This window comes from Trachypithecus francoisi, unplaced genomic scaffold, assembly GCF_009764315.1.
Source record: "Trachypithecus francoisi isolate TF-2019V2 unplaced genomic scaffold, Tfra_2.0 Lachesis_group4, whole genome shotgun sequence".
Classification (NCBI taxonomy): Eukaryota; Metazoa; Chordata; class Mammalia; order Primates; family Cercopithecidae; genus Trachypithecus; species Trachypithecus francoisi.
This window is the reverse complement of record NW_022681469.1, coordinates 75,408,421-75,431,003: the sequence shown is the minus strand read 5'-3', so window position 1 is coordinate 75,431,003 and position 22,583 is coordinate 75,408,421. Positions and strand designations below refer to the sequence as shown.

The following is a 22,583-nucleotide window of genomic DNA, read 5'->3' as shown; positions in this document are numbered from 1 at the left end:
CCATAGCCATGTGGGCAGCTACTCTAAACTGTATTTAATACTTTAAAAGATTCTAAAAAAAAATGTTGCTATAACATTCTTATAATGATATTAATTTCCAGTAAGGAAAACAAATTATGAAAGAAAGATTAAATTATATTTTAGAAGGGGCTTCAGTTTCTGGAGTGATGATTAACCTTCTAATGAACTACTGCCTAAGGAGACTTTGAAATGCTAAGACTTTACAATGTAATAAATATTATATCCTAAAAGAATATTTAAGGAAGCCAAATAATCATAATTTTTACAGTGAAATACTTTATTTTAATTTCAATGATCATACCTATTTTCTAATTCAGAAATGGAATATAGCACCAGTTCATACTGTATTTCCTCTAAGCCTGCAGCACTTCAAACTGCACAATGCTCTTAAATAAAAAATACTCATAATATATACATGCTACACAAAATATATACCATAATTACATCATCTCACTACTAAAAGGCTACACACTGATAGTGGTGGAGTATGACAAGAGAGTAAATGTAATTAAAAAGCTAAATTCTAGTTGAAAAATTTATCATACCCCCTAAGTGTCATGAAATAGTGCTGACTGTCTGAAGGATTTATTGAAATCCTCCTCCATGGCAACCTTTCAGATTGTTAGAAAAGGAAGAGAAGGAAAGAAAAAAACCCAAGTGATCAATACTTCTATTAAACAGAAATGAAATCGTGAATCACAGATATATTCAGATATACATTTAAAATTTTTCAATTGTTCAGATATTCATCTTCCTCTTCTTAAATAGGATCCTCCTTTTTATTCTACAGCGTTTAAGCAGAGCCATTTTAACATTTTTTAAAAATCAGAATGTTTAACAGAGAGTAAACAAAAACAGGGATGCAAATTAAAATAAAATTGGCTGTTTGCTTATTTTAAACCCTTATAAAGATGTTGAAGAAGATAAAACAGAAAAAGCAGAAATTTAAATAGTTTGAAAATTACCTATATAGCTTAAATTCTACTAGAGTATGACTTATAATTTCCTAAAGCATTGAAACAGATATGTCTAAGCATACGCAATATATTGTAAGGTAATCTTCCTCAATATAGTTCCTAGAGCTCCACTGTAGGTTTATAATTTCAGGAGCTATTTCTCCCATTGTGATGTTTTCCATGTAGTGAATGCAAGCAAGCAAATACCCTCTGTCAATGTGACACGTTCCAAGTTACAATCAACTGGATGATTTGATGAAAAACAGAAGCTATCTATCCTTCAGCAGAAAATGCTGATCTAAGAGCTGGCTCTGGAAATCAGTTGGATGAACTTGGTTGCTCTGTATCTAATTGGAGGTTTTCCTTACTGGTGCAGGGAATGTCACAAGGGATATTGTCAAATAAAAATAACTCTAACTTGGAAATCACAAGATGATTCTATAAATGATAAAAGTAAAAAAACAAGTGACTGATTACACACATCCAGGGCTTATTTTAACAAAGATATATCAATCAATAAATTGTTGGATTATATATGAAATTAACTCAATTATTCAAGGAGCATTTATTCATTAGATATTCAATATATGTTCTCATTTCCTTTATGCCTCTTGGGCATTTTATTCTTCATTCACAAAGGAAGACAGGGAGTACATAGAAAATGGGGAAAAAGCACTCAAATCAATCAATTTAATAATATTTTTTAGGCCGGGCGTGGTGGCTCAAGCCTGTAATCCCAGCACTTTGGGAGGCCGAGACGGGCGGATCACGAGGTCAGGAGATCGAGACCATCCTGGCTAACACTGTGAAACCCCGCCTCTACTAAAAAAAAATGCAAAAAAAAGTCCGCGCCAGCTCCCTGCGCGCCTCGTCGCCATGCCTCGCAAAATTGAAGAGATCAAGGACTTCCTGCTGACAGCCAGGAGAAAGGATGCCAAATCTGTCAAGATCAAGAAGAACAAGGACAATGTGAAGTTCAAGGTTCGCTGCAGCAAATACCTGTACACCCTGGTCATCACAGACAAAGAGAAGGCAGAGAAGCTGAAGCAGTCCCTGCCTCCTGGTTTGGCAGTGAAGGAACTGAAATGAACCAGACACACTGATTTGAACTGTATTAAAATACTAAAAATCCAAAAAAAAAAAAAATGCAAAATAATAGCCGGGCGAGGTGGCGGGCGCCTGTAGTCCCAGCTACTCGGGAGGCTGAGGCAGGAGAATGGCGTAAACCCGGGAGGCGGAGCTTGCATTGAGCTGAGATCTGGCCACTGCACTCCAGCCTGGGCAACAGAGGGAGACTCCGTCTCAAAAAAAAAAAAAAAAACACATAAATAAATAATATTTTTTAGCATTAGAAAAAAAGAGTTTGAATAAAATAATTTGAAGTTTTAACACTGGAGTGGATTTTCACTATTTGTACAGCTTTCATCTCTCCTACGTAACAAAAATTAACAGTTGGTTTTATCTGGGCATGTTTTGGTGAGGCAGTGTGTAACATACAAAAAAGGGAAAAAACCCAAGTCACAGAGGAGGATGAGAGAGAGATACAAAGGAAAATTCTCTTTGACATTTTTCCATAAAGTGAGTTACTTGGAGTAACACAGCAAGCACCTTGTTTTTACTTCTACAACTTGCAGAAAGAAAAAACAGTTTAACTCAAAGCTAAACTAATTAAAAAAATTGAGTACTCAATTATTCTTCCCTTTAAACTCTATGAAGATGATTCTTACCGACTGTTGGATAGAGTAAAATAATTATCCAAAGACTTGATTTCCCTATTACTAGAAATACAGAACAAAGAATCATAGAACCTGAACTCTAGCACCCCAAACAGTAATTCTCTTAACGTCTTTTGTTACCCAGTTATTCTGTGTCTGCCTGAATATAGCAGGAGTGTTCTGTATACTCTACTGAAAAACAGCACAGTGTGTTGCAAAGAGTCCAGGCTTTGGAGCCAGCAAGACCTTATTCCAGTTCCAACTCTGCCAGCTACTGGACGTACCACTAGAAGAAACCTCAGTTGCTGCATTTCTAGGAAAAAAAAGAAAATCTCTTCTGGCTGCATCAAAGATTAAATGAGATCATGTAGGAAAGACACCCTGCAAAGTGCCTGCCACTAAATATTTACTTAATTTCCTTGCCCCTGACAATATCTGCTCAGGTGACAACTCTGATTACTTTACAAAAACAGGCAAACAAACAAACAAAAATCTATAAGCAATCTGCCATTTAAGATGTGATACATTCCTAAATATAAATGTCATGTAAAAAATATTTTTTCCATCTATTCAAATGATCAAGTTAAAGAAAAATCTGGGCCAGGTGGGGTGGCTCACATCTGTAATCCTAGCACTTTGGGAGGCTGAGGCAGGAGGATTGCTTGAGGCCGGAGCTCAAGACAGGCCTGGACAACATCAGTGAGATCTCATCTATTAAAAGAAAATTTTTTTTTCATTAGCAGGATGTGGTTCTGTGTGCCTATAGTCCCAGCTACTCAGGAGGCTGAGGCAAGGCAGGAGGTTGGCTTGAGCCCAGGAGCTTGAGGATATATTGAGCTATGCTTGCAACACAGCACTCCAGCCTGGGTGACAGAGCAACATCCTGTGTCAAAAAAAAAAAAAAAAAAAATGTGGTCTGTGATCTAAATGTTTTACTTGGAGTGCCTTAAAAATGTGACTATCTTGTTTGCCCCCTCTGCTTGTTAGACTTGATTGCTTATTTCATATTCATGGAATATTAGAAGCTGGAAGGAATTTTGTGATCTAGCCCAATCTCTGTGCTTTCAGGCCAAAGACACCAAGGCACATAGACTAGAAATCCTGGCCACGTCCCCTTCCACCACTTGATGTCACTGTACTCCCCTGAACCTAAGACCAAAAATCCTAGCACAGTGAGGATGCAAAAATCAAACCTGCAGAAAATGATTCTACAATCTCAGAAAAAGCTTGCAGTCAAAGCAAATTGGTGTCTCTGATAAAATACAAAATACTAATGTAGAGAATTGAAAACCAAGTAAGATACAAGTTGAAAATACTTGAGGAAATCCCTTTTTTAGTTTGAAAATTCAAGAGAACATTTTTCATGCAAAATATCTCAGTGTAATGAAAATATACTTGCCTTTCAAATGGACTCATCAAGTAAGAAAATAAATTAAATCAAGTTCTAAGAGTCTAATTCATTCACTTAAAGCATTTCTAGTGTATTATTCTTTGATCAAAAGTTAACAGATATACCACCTCTAGTTTTCTACTATAATAAGTAGAGAATATATCCTCATTATACCACATATTCATGAGATCTTAATATACATTGGGATTAAAACATCTCAGATTAAAAATATGTGAAAATATATGAATGTCTGTTTATTAATCTCTATATCCTTGCTAGAAAGCAAAATTCTGAAAAATTATATATTCAGAAAAGAAGGGGTTGAATATATGAAGTTTCACTGTGGTTATATCAGCTGGAATGAAAAATATTTATTTTATCTGAATATATACTAGTATATGGAGTATACAATACTACAATTAAATTGTTGATGGATCTTTTGACATGCCAATATGAAACATATGCATGTTTAAACGTGTTTATAATAAAGCATGTTGTCCCGTTATATCAATGTACATTTGGCAATGACATTAGAAACAGACCAGCATCTGTATTATATTACAGCACACAAGGGTTCTGGAGAGCTGTTTTCACTTGGGGGTTAGCTTCTATTCATTTACTTGATCTTTTACAGAAAGCAGGATGTAAAATTATTCCAATATGTATGTACTCTATGGAACATGTGCTAGTGGAAAGCTTTGTTCTGCATTATGTTAGCACAAATCATAGTGAGCAGATCCAAAGAACTTTCTCTTCCTGGGGGAAAAAGACACTGGAAACACTCAGCAATCTTTAGTACTTTTCTATGGATATTTGTTTGTGTATGGGTGTGTTTACCAATTTTTTGGAAAAGCATTACATACTATAGTAGAACATTTGGAGAAGATTGAAAAAATATAAAGCAGACAGAGAAAATCGCCCAATTCCACCAAGAAAGACAGACATTATTCACATTTCTGTGTTTTTATCCTTTTCTGTTTCTATGACTTCCTTTATAATAGTGCAAAATATAAGACTTATTTGTGTCCACAGTCTTCATACTGTAAACAGGATACCATGACTTGATTCTTAAGTGTGTATCAGATGCTAGTAGTATTTCTTTTCTAAGGTAGAATTTTAGTTCAATGTGGACACACCTTCCTCAAGAAACTGCATAAAACCTGTCATTACTGTTTCATACTGTTATACAGTAGAGAGAGTTTCATGAATTAGAAAATGTGGGAAAAATAATCGTTGCAAGCACTACTGACCTCGTCATCGTCGGCATCATACTGGGCATAGTGCTGTTCCAGCAGCTCTCTCTGGCGCCTCTCCTGTTCCAGTGTCTGGCTTATCAACTGGGCAACCTCACTCACTTGTCCTGGTTTTTCCCGCCCAATAACAAATCTGTGGAAAGGTTAACAAAGACTAATATTTAAGACTCTCCAACAAAAAGGAGTGCTAAGAAAAGTAATAAGCAGGTTTGATCTCAGCAGGGTCCATCAAGCCTCAAGAAAGTAATATCACCTACGTACTTCAAAATGGTTTTCTTGGGTAAGAAGAAAGGTTAGATGAGCAACTGAAGTGATTTTTAGGGACACAGCTCATAAAAGAAAAGAAGGGGGAAAAAGTAAAGGACCATAAATATTATCATTTTAAGAGAAGATGTAACATAGGTAACCCATTCTGCAGCACTTTACACATTTTTGATGCTATACAAAATGGAAGCAAGCTCATAATTTCCTGTACCATTGAACTCAAGAAGCATTTGCATAACTATAACAAAAATTGCTTCAAAAACATTTTGAGGGCCAGGTCCAGTGGCTCAAGCCTGTAATCCCAACACTTTGGGAGGCCGAGGTGGGTGGATCACTTGAGGTCAGGAGTTCGACAGCAGCCTGGCCAAGATGGCAAAATCCCATCTCTACTAAAAATACAAACATTAGCCAGGCTTGGTGGTGTGCACTTGTAATCCCAGCTACTCTGGAGGCTGAGGCAGGAAAATCATTTGAACCCGAGAGGCAGAGGCTGCAGTGAGCAAAGATTGCGCCACTGCACTCCAGCCTGGGTGACAGAGACTCTGTCTTGAACCAACAACAACAACAAACATTTTGAAGTAAGCATAACTTAGGTGGCTGAATATATAACTTTGGAAATAAGAGAAAGGGAAAACTTAAGTAGTGTTTTTTGTTTTTAAAATGAAAAACTATAATAAGAAGAGGTGGTGAATTAATTCACTTCCTTTGGGGGAAAAGATAGCATGAGAAGGGGTATGGTTCAATAAATAAAGGGAGGAAAGGAAATATTTGTTGATATTAATGCCTGTAAAAAAAAGTCTAAAGAGAAAAACAAGGAAGATATTTCCTTATTGCAAGCTACAGTCATTTATGGTATATTCTTGTCAATATAATGTGTTGTGCTCAACAATTTAATATTCATTTTTTAACATATTTTCACACTAATATATATCTTTCTGTTTTTCTAAAAGTACAAATAATGTGTCTCCAGGATGCAGTTTCTAAGTAGTACTTATCATAATTTTAATATGAATCTTTGTTTAAATCTTGTTTCTACATTTAATTGAGGCTTTCCTCTGATTAATGTATGTTGCTGTCTTTGATCAATTTTAAAAGAAATATACCATAATTTTTCTGCACAATACACTAAAGGTCAAAATTTTCACCCTTGGATGTTAGTAGTTAATTGCCTTTTAATAAATACTTTTATATAGTTTCAAGCAAGACTTACTTTGAAATTATCTTTAAGTGTTCACTTATCTTTTGCGTTATTTTCCTTTGGAAATCAAGTACTAATAGAATTTATAAATACTATCTTTTTCATCTTTATTCAGGTACAATTTACACACAATAAAATACATGAATTTTAAATGTACAGTTCAATAACTGTGATACATACGTAAACATGTAATTACCACATTAATGAAGATACAGGACATTTCCATCAACCCAAAATATTTCCTTATATTCCTTTCCAGTACGTCATCTTCATCCTGGGCCTATATTTATCTTTTCCAGAGTTCTATAAAAATGGAATTTTAGGGTGTCTAGCTTGTTTGGCTCACCACAATGATTTGGAGGTTTATCCATGTTGATGTAAGTTTCAGTTATTTGCTCCTTTTTATCACTAAATAGTTTTCCATTTGTATTGAATACATCACATTTGGTTTATTTTTCTACTGATAGGTATTTGGGTTGATATTATAAAGAAAGTTACTACTATAAACATTTGTGACAAGTCTTCATGTGAACATAAATTTTCATTTCCTTTAGACAAATAATGGAATTGATGAGTCATATGGTAAATGTATATTCAACTTATAAAGAAATTGTCAAATTGTTTTTCAAAGTAATAGTATCATTTAATATTCCCACTAGCAATGCATATAGGCTGAAGTTGCTTTGCATCCTCATCAACACTTAGTACTGTCTTTAAAAATTTTGGCCATTCTAGTAGGTATCTAGCGGTATTTCATGATGGTTTTAATTTCCATTGCCCATATGATCTTTTCATGTACCTATTGACCATTCACATATCTTCTCCAGCGAAGTATCTTTTCAACTCTTGTATCCATTACTGAAAATTAGGTTGTCTTTCTATTATTGAGTTATATTTGTTCTTTATAGACAAAAATACACACACACACACACACGTGTGTGTGTATTTTATTTTTAAAACAGAGTCTTGCTCTGTCTCCCATGCTGGAGTGCAGTGGCATGATCACAGCTCACTGTATCCTAGAATCCTGGGTTCAAGCAATCCTCCTGCCTCAGCCTTCTGAGTAGCTGAGGTAACAAGCATGTGCCCCATGCCTGGCAAAGTTCATTTTATAATGTTTTGTAGAGATGACAACTCATTGTTTTGCCCAGGCTGTTCTTGAACTCTTGGTCTCAAGTGATCCTCTCACTTTGGCCCCCCAAAGTGCTGGGATTACAGGCATGAGCCACCACACCTGGTCCTTTATATATTCTTGACACATATCCTTGTCCATGTATGTTCAACATACATATACAAACACATACACAATATACATCTATGTGTTTATGCATTTTATTTATTAACTTGTCCCAGTCTGTGGCTTGCTTTTTCATTTTTTAAATTGTATCTCTCAAAGAAGTCTAACTTACCACTTTGTTATAAAAATTCATGCTGGACATGGTGGCTCATGCCTGTAATCCCAGCACTTTGGGAGGCCAAGGTGGGAGGACTGTTTGAGCCCAGGATTTCAAGACCAGCCTAAGCAACAAAATGAGACCCATCTCTAGAAAAAAAAAAATAGCCAGGTTTGGTGGCATGCACCTGTAGTTTTAGCTACTTGAGAGGCTGAAGTGGGAGGACTGCTTGACCCCAGGAGGTCAAGGCTGCAGTGAGCCATGATTGCACCAATGCCCTCCAGACTGGGTGACAAAGCAAGACCCTGTCTCAAGAAAAAAAAAAGAAAATTGATGGCTTTTGCTTCCTATATAAAAAGCCTCTGCCTGATTTAAGATTGCTAAGATTTTCTCCTATTTTTCTTCTTAGAGTGTTTATGTTTTGCTTTAATATTAGGTCAATAATATCTTGTAAATTAATTTTCATGTATGATGTGTGGTAAGGGTGGAGTTTTCTTTTGTATTTCTAAATTGATAATGAATTGTTTCAACACCATATGCTAATAACACACTCCTCTGATTACTATATAATAAGTCTTTAGGTGGTGTGAGTTTTCTAACTATCAATTGTTTTTCCTTTGCAATTCCATATAAATTTTACAATCAGCTTGTCAGTTTCTAAAATAAAGCCCACTGGGTTTAATTTAGAATTGCTCTGAATTCTAAATTAATCTGTAGAGAACTGACATCTCAGCAAAATTGACTTGTCTGATCCCTGAACATGGTGTATCTATGTATTCATTCAGATTTTTACTTTCTCTCAATAATATACTATGGTCTTCAGTATACAGGTCTTAAAAAATCATTTGTTAAATTTACCTCTAAGTATTTCATGTTTTTTTTTTTTTTTGGATTGTAAATGATATTGGTTTTTAAATTTCTGTTTCTGGTTATTTGTTTTTAAAGTATAGACATATAATTGATCTTTGAATACTGGCCTTGTATTCTGCAACCTTGCTAAACTCATTTATTAATCCTAGTAGCTTTTTGTAGATTTCCTAGAATCTTTTGATATATAGAATCTTCACATCCACTATGAAGAAATACATATTTTACTTCTTCCTTTCCTATCTATTTATTTATTTATGTATTTATTGCCTTAATGTCCTGGCTAAAACTTCTAACATATATTAAAAAGAAGGTATAAGAGTAGACACCCTCGCTTTGTTCACTGCTGATCTAGAATTCTAGAACATAAGTTCTAGCTTGCCTAGAGATACACAGAATAATTTTATTTAGCGACATTATGTTTTTTACGGTTAAAGATATATAAAGTCTTTAACGTGCTAAACGAATCCATAGACATATAATGACTACCTTGAATTCACTACATTTTTGGTAAATTTTTAAATGTCAGAAATTATGTCTAATGATACAAATATAAAGCAATTCAGAAGCTTATATCCTCGAATGGTAATTTTAGAAAAGCCTAGATTGACCTTTTATCTTTATTTAAATGCATCATAGAGTAGCATTTGAGAGAGTATCGCTTACTACAAAGTTGACAGGAAATCGAGGGTAGCAGTTAATGTATAAAATGCATATAAATTGAAAACAGCAGCCAAGCTCAAAGTAAAAGGTAAATTAGAATTCAAATTCATTTAAGCTATAAATTCTTTAAACTTATTTGAGAATGTTATTGTCAGATCTTTTAGTTTAACAATTTTTCTAATAGAAATAAAGTTCATTTTCTCTGAAAGGCAAGTGCTACTCAGACTACAATTCAGGGAGAAAGAAAGATGATTTTAGAAATTATCTGCTAGCCAAAGATTAGAAACTACTGTTGCTATTTCCAGAGGTGAATGAAAGTGTCTTAAGAAAGACCCTGTGAGAGATTTAAAAGCAGAAAATTATTTTTAAATAGTTCAGATTATAACAGAGTATATAATAAATTATATAGTCATTTATCACAAATCAAAACTCTAATATAATTTGCAAATTTCTTCCTATCCTCAAAAAAAGATCCCTAATTCCAAATCAGAATTATTTGTGAAGCTAAAATTAAAAAGAATAAATGCATTTATAATAGAAGTTTGAGAGGAAATAAGAATCATTCCATACTGCATAAGAAACTTGCATTTTAAATCATGAAGGCACAGTTACTCAAAATCACAGCTTCACTTTCTCAATTTGCCATACAATTTAACATAATTTGCTATTTGTCCAATATTGCTTTGTATTCAAAATCACTCTACAGTCTTATGAAATAGAAATGATTTATAATTGCACATAAGACAGACAATTCATCTCATGAAATATACTCACTTTTAAAAGTGTAATGTTAAAGTACATATATCTCTTCATTCAGGCAGCTATTTTGAGCAGTGTTATGGCACCCAGATCTACATATCTTTAAAGCTTTGTAATCCAGTAAATTTAAAGCACAAGTTTGCAATAATAGAATGTCATCCTGATAAGTACGATCCAGATGGAAAGCACGCAGAAGTGGAACCAAACAACAGGCCCCTGCCTCATTTTCCTCATGTGGAGATTAGTATACAACCTCATGTGTCTGAAGGGGTGATAAAAGAATAAAATGTGGTACATACACGAAAGAACTTGAATGCACTATTGTTATTATGATGAAAATGATAAAATCTCCCATATTGAAAAATCTGTATCATTGAAATTACCTTCCTATGCGTTCTTAAGTGTCTGGTCTATTTTATGCTGTCTTTGTAAATATGTCCTATAAGACTATGTATACAACTAGCATAAAGAGAATCCAGCAGAAAATGTAAAATTTAAAGTAAGGTTATTATTTCAGTTATGAATTCAGAGTATGGGTATGCTATGATAGTACAACTTAGGAGTTAAAATGGTAAGTAAAAGGGAAAACCAGCTTTGATGGGACAAATCCACCAAACTATAAACACCACTTAATGATTTTGTGACCTTGGATGTATTAATATTTCTAAGCTTTTGTTTCCACATTTGTAAAATGAGTATACTAACCATAATAAATACTATATAATCCATAAAAAAACTAAGTACGTGGTGCTTAGTGAGGGTTTAATAAATGTACATTGTTGTTTTAATCTAGACAAGACCAAATGCATTTAAAAGTACCTCCTGTAAATTGATCTGAAACTTTTGTGGCAACATCAATAGATAATGTATCAGCCTTTTACTAGTAAGCAAAGAACATTAAATTGAAAAGAAAATAGAGATGCCATTTCCTATCTATTCAGTACATAATAAAATAACAAATTAAAATAACAAAATGTAATAGTGCTAAGGCCATGGTGAAACTGCATATTTATACATTACTTATTGATTACAATGCACACTGTTACAATATCTTTGTTGGGCAATCTGACAGCAGGTAATAAACACTATGAAATGATGAAAAAAAGTACTTACCGTACACACTGTCCCAATTCCCTTTTATTTGATCACAGTATTGAAAATAGAGTTGATTTTTTATGAGTAAACCATAGGAAAAGGATAAAATCTTTAATCTAAAATGTGCTCTGAAAACTGAAATTTCTGTTGCCACTGAAATATTAAAGTATAAATCTATATAATCACTTTAATTGAATTTTTAAAACTTTCAAAAATATAACATTAGTCAGCAATAATCAGTCCTAAATATATGTGGCCAAATCAATTGATATTTCTGTACAACTGTGATTCATATCTTATACATTATCTTTAACTGAAATGACAACATGTACTGAATCAGTCTGTTTTTAAACTTAAATTTTCTTTAAGATAATAATATTTTCTCTTGTCACATTCTAAACTTTTTTCTTTGCTTCAACAGAGAAAAATAATGCGTGACAGTAAAAGTAATAGTGGGATCTTTTTATCTTTTAGGTATAAAGAATAAATTAACAGAAAACAAATCTAATGAATTAAAAATTAAGTATTTTTTCTAAGCTTATCATTGCCAAATAATGCAATACCAAAACTAAAATCTACAATTAAGGTTTATGTTTTTAGCCTGGCTTTTTATTGTGTTAAATAAAATTACCTTGGACAAAAATTACCACTAGATAGAAGGAATAAATACTAGTGCTCTATACTGCTGTGGGATGACTCTAGTTAACAATAATGTATTACACAGTTTCAAACAGCTAGAAGGAGGACACTGAATGTTCCCAACATTAAAAAATGATAATTTTTGAGATCACAGATATGCTAATTACCATATGATCACTATACATTATATAACAAAACATAATTATGTACTTCAGTATATGCAATCATTATGTCAATTAAAATTTTTTATCTTGTTTTAATGTGTATTATTTCACTAAGAACTGCCCTCTCTCCCCTTCATGCTGAGATACAATAAGCCAAAGCAGATACATGAGTTATTCTTTTCTTTTCATTTATTATCAGGCCAAGAAATATCCATGTACTGTTCTTTGGAGTATAGGTATCTAGATTATGTGGGATTCATTTCATTAGTTTATTTGGTAAGCTGTCAAATACAAGTTAAACAACAATTAAACTGTATTTATAATTTACTAAATTCAAGTCATAAAGATCCTACATGTTCCATGTAAATGATGAGAGCTTATAAAAAATGATAATTTATGAATTCCTTAGTTTTCAGATTTAGTTGTTTTAATAAAATTTATGTACTAGTCAAAAATGACACTTATTTAATGTTGAAATTTAAAAAATCTCAAGGGCGCGGTGGCTCAAGCCTGTAATCCCAGCACTTTGGGAGGCCGAGACGGGCGGATCACGAGGTCAGGAGATCGAGACCATCCTGGGGAACACGGTGAAACCCCATCTCTACTAAAAATACAAAAAACTAGCCGGGCGAGGTGGCGGGCGCCTGTAGTCCCAGCTACTCGGGAGGCTGAGGCAGGAGAATGGCGGGAACCCGGGAGGTGGAGCTTGCAGTGAGCTGAGATCCGGCCATTGCACTCCAGCCTGGGCAACAGAGCGAGACTCCGTCTCAAAAAAAAAAAAAAATCTCAATGTGAATTAAGTTTCAGTAAAAATGAAAAACTGATTATGGAGTCAAGAGAGCAGACAGGAGACAGGGCTGACATGCAGCTCCCACTGGGACAGACAGAACAATGTGTGCAGACTCACAATGTGGACTTCTAATACAGGAACCACCACAGGAATGTACCAGGAAGACTAAAAGAATTCATGGATGCTTTGAAAGAAGTGGCAGGCCACTGCAAGTTCTGAAAGACAGGCCAAAAACTCTGGTGATCTCTTCAAAGTGCCACCTCCTGGCTGGAGGCTGACCAACTTAGGACATTACAGCAACTCATGACAGAACAATCCTGTTCCGAGGAGAAGAAGACAACAGCTAATTCCACTGCCTGCAAAATCCCAGCTAACCAGTGGTCCTCAGTGTGTCCATGTGGCAACTTTACTGCTGGCATAACCAGCATTCAAGAAAGCCAGCATCCTCAATGTATCTAAAACTAAGGACTCTCTCACACAGTCTATTTCACAGCCCTGCCACCTCCACCAGAGCAGGTACTGGTATCCATGGCTGGGAGATCTGAAGACGGATCACATCACAGGACTCTCTACAGACATTTCCCAGCACTAACACAGAGCCTAGTAACCTTGCTAGGTGTCTAAACCCAGAGGAGCAACATCAGTCACTAAAGTCTGGCTTGCAGAAAGTCCCATCCCTAGGGAAAGAAGAAATGTACCACATCAAGGGATCACCCATGGGACAAAAGAATCTAAACAGCATCCGTTGAGTTCCAGATTTTTCCACTGAAATAGGTCACTCAAATGAGAAGGAATCAGAAAGGTAATTCTGGTAATGTGGCAAAACAAGATTCTATAACATGCACAAAGGATCCAAACCAAGAAGAAATCTCTGATTTGCCAGATAAAGAATTCAGAAGGTTGATTACTAAACTACTTAAGTAGATACCAGGGAAAGATGAAAATCAACTTAAATAAATTAAGGAAAAAATACAGGATATGGATGAAAAATGCTCCAGAGAAACAGATACCATAAAGAAAAAACAATTACAACTTCTGGAAATGAAGTACATACTTTAGAGAAATAAAAAATGCACTGGAAAATTTCAACAATAGAGAGCTCAAAGTCAAGGTCTTCAAATTAACCCAATCAGACAAAGACAAAGAATTTTTCAAAAATAAACAAAGCCTCCAAAAAATTTAGGATTATGTTAAACAGCCAAACCTAAGAATAACTGGTGTTCCTGAGGAGGAAGAGGATCCAAATACAGTGAAGCTCAAAGAACACTTGGGAAATACATTGCAAAATGTATTTTGTGTGTAATGGATGATCACCAGCAAAAAGATCATCACCAGGCACACAGTCATCAGGTTATCTAAGGAAAGAATCTTAACAGCTGTGAGGCAAAAGCAAGCAGTAACCTAAAGGAACGTAAAGCCATAACATAAAGGAAAACCTACCAGATTAACAGCAGATTTCTCAGCAGAAACCCTATAAGCCAAAAGGGACTAGGGTCCTAACTTTAGCATCCTCAAACAAAATAATTACAAACCCAGAACTCTGTACCCAGCAAAACTAAGCTTCAAAATGGAGAGCTAAAGGATTTTTCAAAGAAATAAACGCTGAGAGAATTCATCACTATCACACCAGTACTACAAGAATCTTGAAACAAACCCTTGAAATGCATGAAAATAGAACCTCCTTGAAGCATAAATCTCATGGGGCTTATAAAACAATAACACAATGAAGAAAAAACAAAGTATTCTTTGGGAGGCTGAGGCAGATGGACCACTAGGTCAGGAGTTCAAGACCAGCCTTGCCAAGATGGTGAAACACTATCTCTACTAAAACTACAAAAATTATCTGAGTGCAGTGGCAGGTGCCTGTAATCCCAGCTACTCAGGAGGCTGAGGAAGAAGGATCACTTGAATGCAGGTGGCAGAGGTTACAGTGAGCTGAGATTGCCCCACTGTACTCCAGCCTGGGTGACAGACTGAGATTCTGTCTCAAAAAAAAAAAAAAAAAAAAACACAACACAACACAACACACACACACACACAAAAACAAAGTATTCAGGCAATAACTAGTGTGATGAATAAAATAGTACCTCACATGCCAATATTAATACTGAGTGTAAATGACCTAAAGGCTCCACTTAAAAGGTACAGAATGGTAGAATGGATAAAAGTCCACCAACCAAGTATATGCAGTCTTCAAGAGACTTACCGAAGGCATAAGGATTCACATAAACTTAAAGGGGTGGAAAAAGGTATTTCATGTAAATGGAAATGGAAAGCAAGCAGGAATCGCCATTCTTATATCAGACAAAACAGTCTTTAAAGCAACAACAGTTAAAAAAGACAAAGAGGGATATCATATAATGATGAAAGGACTAGTCCAACAGGAAAATATCACAATCCTAAATATATATGTACCCAACACAGCACTCCTAAATTTATAAAACAATTATTACTAGATATAAGAAATGAGATAGATGACAACACAATAATAGGGGACTTCAATACTCACCTGACAGCACCAGACAGGTCATTAAGAGACAAAGTCAACAAAATAATGGACTTAATAGATATTTAGAGAACATTCTACCCAACACCTGCAGAGTATACATTCTTTTCATTAGCACATAGAACATTCTCCAAGATAGATCAATAAATTAAACAAGTCTCAATAAATTAAGGAAAATCAAAATTATATCCAGTGCCCTCTCAGACCACAGGGAAATAAAACTGGAAATTGACTCCAAAAAAAAAAAAAAAAAAAAACCCTCAAAACTAAGCAAATACAGGCAAATACAATAATCTGGTCCTGAATGATCTTTGGGTCAACAATGAAATCAAGATAGGAATTTAAACATTCTTTGAACTAAACAATAATAGTGACACAACATATTAAAACTTCTAGGACACAGCAAAAGTGGTGCTAGGAGGACAGTTCAGTTCATAGCATTAACTGCCTCCATCAAAAAGTCTAACAGAGCACAAACAGACAATCTAAGGACACAACTCAAGGAACTAGGGAAAGAACAAACTAAATCCAAACCTAGAAGAAGAAAACAACCAACATTAGAGCCCAACTAAACGAAATTGAAATAAACAACAAAAAATGCAAAAAAATGAATGAAATAAAAAGCTGTTTTTTTAAAAAGATAAACAAAATTGATAGACCATTAGTGTAACTAACCAAGAAAAGAAGAGAAAAGATCCGAATAAGCTCAATTAGAAATGAAATGGGAGATACTGCAACCAATACCACAGAAATACAAAAGATCATTGAAGGCTACTATAAACACCTTTATGCATGAAATCTAGAAAATCTAGAGGAAATGGATAAATTCCTGAAAATATATAACCCTTCTAGATTAAGTCAGGAAGAAATGAAAACTCTGATCTTATCAATAATGAGTAGTAAGACTGAAATAGTAGTTTTAAAAATTGCCAACAACAACAACAACAAAAGTTCAGGACCAGAAAGATACACAGATGAATTCTTTAAAGAACAATTGGTACCAACCTTTCTGAAACTATTCCAAAAGATAGAGAAGAAGGGAATCCTCCCTAAATCATTATATAAAGCCAGTATCACCCTAATACCAGAACCAGGAAAGGACAGAACAAAAAAAAAAAAAAAAAAGAAAACTACAGACCAACATTCCTGATGAACACAGATGCAAAAATCCTCAATAAAATACTAGTAAACCAAATCCAACAGCATATCAAAAAGATAATCCACCATGATCAAGTGAGCTTCAAACCAGAGATGCAGGGATGATTTAACATATACACGTCAATAAATGAGACACACCACATAAACAGAATTAAAAAGAAAATCATATAATCATCTCAACAGTTAGAGGAAAAGCATTGACAAAATCCAGCATCCCTTTACAATTAAAACCCTCAGCAAAATTGGCATAAAAGAGACATACATTAAAGTAACAAAAGCCATCTATGACAAACCACAGGCAACATTACACTGAATGGGGAAAAGTTGAAAGCATTCCTCCCGAGAACTAGAATAAGAAAAAGATGCCCACTTTGACCATTTCTATTAAACATAGTACTAAAACGTTCTAGCCACAGCAATTCGGCAAAAGAAAAAAATAAAGGGCATCCAAACTAGTAAAGAGGAAGTCAAACTGTCGCTGTTTGTGGGTGATATGATCCTTTACCTAGAAAACACTAAATACTCATTCTAAAAGCTCCTAAATCTGACAAGTTCAGTAAAATTTCAGGATGCAAAATGAATGTACACGTATCAGTAGCACTGCTGTACACCAATATCGACCAAGCTGAGAATCAAATCAAGAACTCAACCTCTTTTACAACAGTTCCCCACTCTCCCCAAAAAATATTTAGGGAGTTTCAAAAGATCTCTACAAGGAAAACTACAAAACATTGCTGAAAGAAATCATAGATGCACAAATGAATGGAAACACATCCCATGCTCATGGATTGGTAGAATCAATATTGTGAAAATGACCATACTGCCAAAAGCAATCTACAAATTCAGTGCAATTCCTATCAAAACACTATCATCAATCTTCACAGAACCAGAAAAAACAATCCTAAAAATTTCTATGGAACAAAAAAAGAGCCTGCATAGCCAAAGCAAGACTAAGCAAAAAGAACAAATCTGGAGGCATCACATTACTTGACTTCAAACTATATGACATGGCTATATGAAAACAGCATGGTACTGGCATAAAAATAGGCATGCAGACAAAAGGAACAGAATAGAGAACCCAGAAATAAAACCAAATATTTACAGTCAACTGATATCTGAGAAAGCAAACAAAAACATAAAGTGGGGAAAGGACACCCTATTCAACAAAAGGTGTTGGGGTAATTGGAAAGCCACATGTAGAAGAATGAAACTGCATCCTCATCTCTCACCTTATACAAAAATCAGTTCAAGATGGATCAAAGACTTAAATCTAAGATCTGAAACCATAAAAATTCTAGATAACATTTGAAAAACTCTTCTAGACATTGACTTAGGCAAAGAGTTCATGAACAAGAATCCAAAAGCAAATATAACAAAAACAAAGGTAAATAGATGGGACCTAATTAAACTAAAAAGCTTCTGCACAGCAAAGTATGTGCAGAAAGAGTAAACAGACAATCCACAGAGTGGGAGAAAATCTTTGCCATCTATACATCTGACAAAGGACTAATATCCAGAATCTATAGAGAACTCAAATCAGCAAAACAAAACAAAAAAAATCCCATCAAAAAGTGGGCTAAGGACATGAATAGACAGTTTTCAAAGAAGATATACAAGTGGCTAACAAATATACGAAAAAATGCTCAACATCACTAATGATCAGGGAAATGCAAACCAAAATCACAATGTGATACCACCTTAGTCCTGCAAGAATGGCCATAATTAAAAGATAAAAAACATAGATGTTGGCATGGATGTGGTGAAAAGGGAATACTTTTACACTGCTAGTGGGAATGTAATCTAGTACAACCAGTATGGAAAATACTATGGAGTTTCCTTAAAAACTTAAAAGTGAACTATCATTTGACCTAGCAATTTAACTACTGGGTAGCTACACAGACAAAAAGAAGTCATTATATGAAAAAGATACCCACACACTCATGTTTATTGCAGCAGAATTCTCAATTGCAAAAAGATAGAACACCCTAAATGCCATCTATCAACCAGCAGATAAAGAAAATGTATACAGCATGGAATACTGCTGAGTCATAAAAAGGAAGAAAATAATACATTTGCAGCAACCTGGATGGAGTTGGAGACCATTATTCTAAGTGAAGTATCTCAGTAATGAAAAAGCAAACATCATATGTTCTCACTTATATGTGGGAGCTAAGCTATGAAGATGCAAAGTCATAAAAATAAATAATGGACTATGGGGACTTGGGAGGAAAGGTTGGAGTGGGATGAGGGATAAAAGACTATACATTGGGTACAGTGTACACTGCTTGGGTGATGGGTGCACCAAAATCTCAGAAATCATCACTAAAGAACTTTTTCATGCAACCAAACACCACCTGTTCCCCCAAAACGATTGAAATAAATAAAATGAAACAATTTTTTAAATGAAAAAGCTACACCAGGATATAGTTATCAGTTCTTATATAACAAATAATTTCATTCAAACAAACATCTATTGTATGTACATTTAACACCTGAAATAAATGTCTCTAAAAAATAAAAATAGATGCACACAACTTACACTTGAATATTGGGATACCTTCATGAGCTATGCGTCACAAGATCCTGGAGTGTTTTAGAAAAGCACAGTGCCTCACTGTTTCTATTTGATTATATTACATGGCTTTTCTCCGAATTTGATAGCTTTTTAATATTTAACTTGATTTCGATGAGTATGTAGTGGTAAATTTAACTCCAGCTACTTTCACTAGTTTGTTGACAGCAGTTAAGAGTTAAAAGTCCTAGACAACCAAGCTCTTGCTCCTTATTTGTAATCACACATTCTTACATATTTTTCCTTTCTATATTGGGAGCTAGATTAATATACCTTATTATATACTTAACATTAAAAAATTTAAAAATTCATCTATGAAGATGATTGCTTTTGAAAGCTGGATCTGGCCACTGCACTCCAGCCTGGGTGACATGGTGAGACTCCATTTAAAAATAAAATAAAATGAAATAAAATTAAAATAAAATAAAAGGTTTTAAAAATAAAGAAAGTGGAATCTGTAATATTTAAACTTAATTGTAGGTATTAGTTCTTTGAAATGATTTTTCTATCTAACCCAATACTAATTATAAGAATATTTTTGGCCAGGCATGGTGGCTCATGCCTATAATCCCAGCACTTTGGGAGGCCAAGGCGGGTGGATCATGAGGTCAAGAGATCAAGACCATCCTGGCCAACACGGTGAAACCCCGTCTCTATTAAAAATACAAAAAAGCCGGGTGTGGTGGCAGGTGCCTGTAGTCCCAGCTACTCGGGAGGCTGAGGCAGGAGAATCACTTGAATCCAGGAGGTGGAGGTTGCAGTGAGCCAAGATTACGCCACTGCACTCCAGCCTGGGGAACAGAGCAAGACTATGTCCCCCCCACCAAAAAAAGAATATTTTCACCAGGTCTGGTGACTCATGCCTGTAATCCCAGCACTTTGGGAGGCCAAGGCGGGCAGATCACCTGAGGTCAGGAGTTTGAGACCAGCCTGGCAAACATGGTGAAACCCTGTCTTTTCTAAAAATACAAAAAAATTAGCCAGGCATGGTGGTGAGTGCCTGTAATCCCAGCTACCTTGGAGAGTGAGGCAGGAGAATCACTTGAATCTGGGAGGCAGAGGCTGCAGTGAGCCGAGATCGTGCCACCGCACTCTAGCCTGGGCAAGAGAGATCCTGTCTTAAAAGAAAAAAAAGAGTATTTTTCTATGCTATATTTCATTGTAAACAAAAAGTTGAATTCTTAAAAAAAACCTTGCCTAACACATGCCACTTCAAGAACTACACACTATTTAATAGATAGAAAATTAAGGTACTTTCCAAAAATACTACATCCTTTCCAGGAGTAACATTTCTCTGCTTAGTAGTTAGCCTTGATGTCTTAGGTTTAAACATTAATATATATGAACATTACAAAGGTAGTATGCAAAATGTTAATCTGTATATAGTGACACCAGAAAATGTCTCATCAAGCCAAAATCTCATTTCATTAGTTCTTTTGAAATCCTTGCTGGTTTTACTCTTTCTCTCAACAGTGGTTGTTGACCATTCTTATATATTCAACATTAAGGAGATCTAATATCCATGATCCAAAATCCAGAGTAGTTACTTCTCTCATCTTAGGAGTAAACACAAAATCCACAATGGTGGATGATTTCCATGAATATGAAAATTCCCTCACTGCCCTCCACTGCATATAACACTTTATTATTCAAAATCACAAAACAAAAAGCTCTGATAAAAAGTGAAATTCTCAATTGCCCCTTGTACTATAGTGGCAACAAAAACAATGAAATAAGTAAAGTAAAAACATTTCAAGGTTTACTGCATTTCAAATGGAAATAATCTTAAGTAAATATAAAAGAAACAAAAGCTTCCAAGCATAGAAATTACACATCTAGGTATATATCCAAATATAAACGTACATATCTATTAAAAAACTCATTTGTCATTCATTTATATTTTCTTTTCTTTTGAGACAGGGTCTCACTCTGTTGCCCAGGCTGGAGTGCAGTGGTACCATCATTGCTCACTGCAGCCTTGAACTCCTGGTCTTAAGCAACCCTCCTGTCTTGGCTTCCAAGTGTTGGGATTACAGATGTGAGTCACTGCGTCCAGCCTATATATATATTTTAAATTTTTTATTTTTCATAGTTTATTGGGGTATGGGTGGTGTTTGGTTACATGAGTAAGTCCTTTAGTGACCTGTGAGATTTTGGTGCACCCATCACCCAGCAGTATACACTACACACTATTTGCAGTCTTCTATCCCTCACCCCCGCAACCTTCCCCCCAAGTTCCCAAAGTCCATTGTATCATTCTTATGCCTTTGCATCCTCATAGCTTAGCTGACACGTATCAATGAGAATATACAATGTTTGGTTTTCTGTTTCTGAGTTACTTCACTTAGTATAATAGACTCCAATCTCATCCAGTTGCTGCAAATGTCATTAATTCATTCCTTTATATGGTTGAGTAGTAGTCCATTATAGACACACATATATGTATATACACATGTACACACATGTGTATATACATGTATATGTATATACATATATACATACATATATGCACAGATGTAGATGCATATATACACATATAGACATATACACATGTATATGTATATATACATACATATACCTATACATATGTATATACATATATGTCTATGATGCAATATATATCCTATATATGATAGAATGTATACATTCTATATATGATGGAATATGTATATATAGAATATATATGAATTCACACATATATGTGATATATAGAGAACATATATCACATATATTCTGTGAATATATATCATATACATCAAATATATATACTATATATTCTATATATGCTATATATTCACATATCACAGTTTTTTTATTGACTCATTGATGGACATTTGGGTCAGCTCCATGATTTTGCAGTTGTGAATTATGTTGCTATATATATACACAATATATACAGAATATTCTATATATTATAATATATAGAATCTATATTATAATATATAGAATCTATAGATTCTGAAGATTGCCGAATAGGAACAGCTCCAGTCTCCAACTCCCCGTGTGAGCGACACAGAAGACCGGTGATTTCTGCATTTTCAACTGAGGTACTGGGGTCATCTCACTGGGGAGTGCCGGACAATTGCTGCTGGTCAGCTGCTGCAGCCCGACCAGTGAGAGCTGAAGCAGGGCGAGGCATTGCCTCACCTGGGAAGCGCAAAGGGGAAGGGAATCCCTTT

General features: G+C 34.9%; 2 protein-coding genes across 5 annotated transcripts in view; one reads left to right on the top strand and one right to left on the bottom strand.

Moving 5' to 3' along the window:
- The window catches only part of PPP1R9A (protein phosphatase 1 regulatory subunit 9A), a 408,553-nt gene that overhangs the window by 92,939 nt on the left and 293,031 nt on the right, over window positions 1-22,583 (bottom strand). For all 4 annotated transcript variants that reach the window (XM_033192833.1, XM_033192830.1, XM_033192831.1 and 1 more), the window contains exon 6: window positions 5,333-5,468. In XM_033192833.1, the coding sequence (XP_033048724.1) occupies window positions 5,333-5,468 (136 nt within the window). The remainder of the gene's footprint in view (window positions 1-5,332; window positions 5,469-22,583) is intronic.
- Window positions 1,711-2,123, top strand: LOC117072531 (60S ribosomal protein L38-like). The gene has a single exon (XM_033192835.1). It carries the CDS (start codon window positions 1,854-1,856, stop codon window positions 2,064-2,066), a length of 213 nt encoding a protein of 70 aa, XP_033048726.1. The 5' UTR covers window positions 1,711-1,853; the 3' UTR covers window positions 2,067-2,123.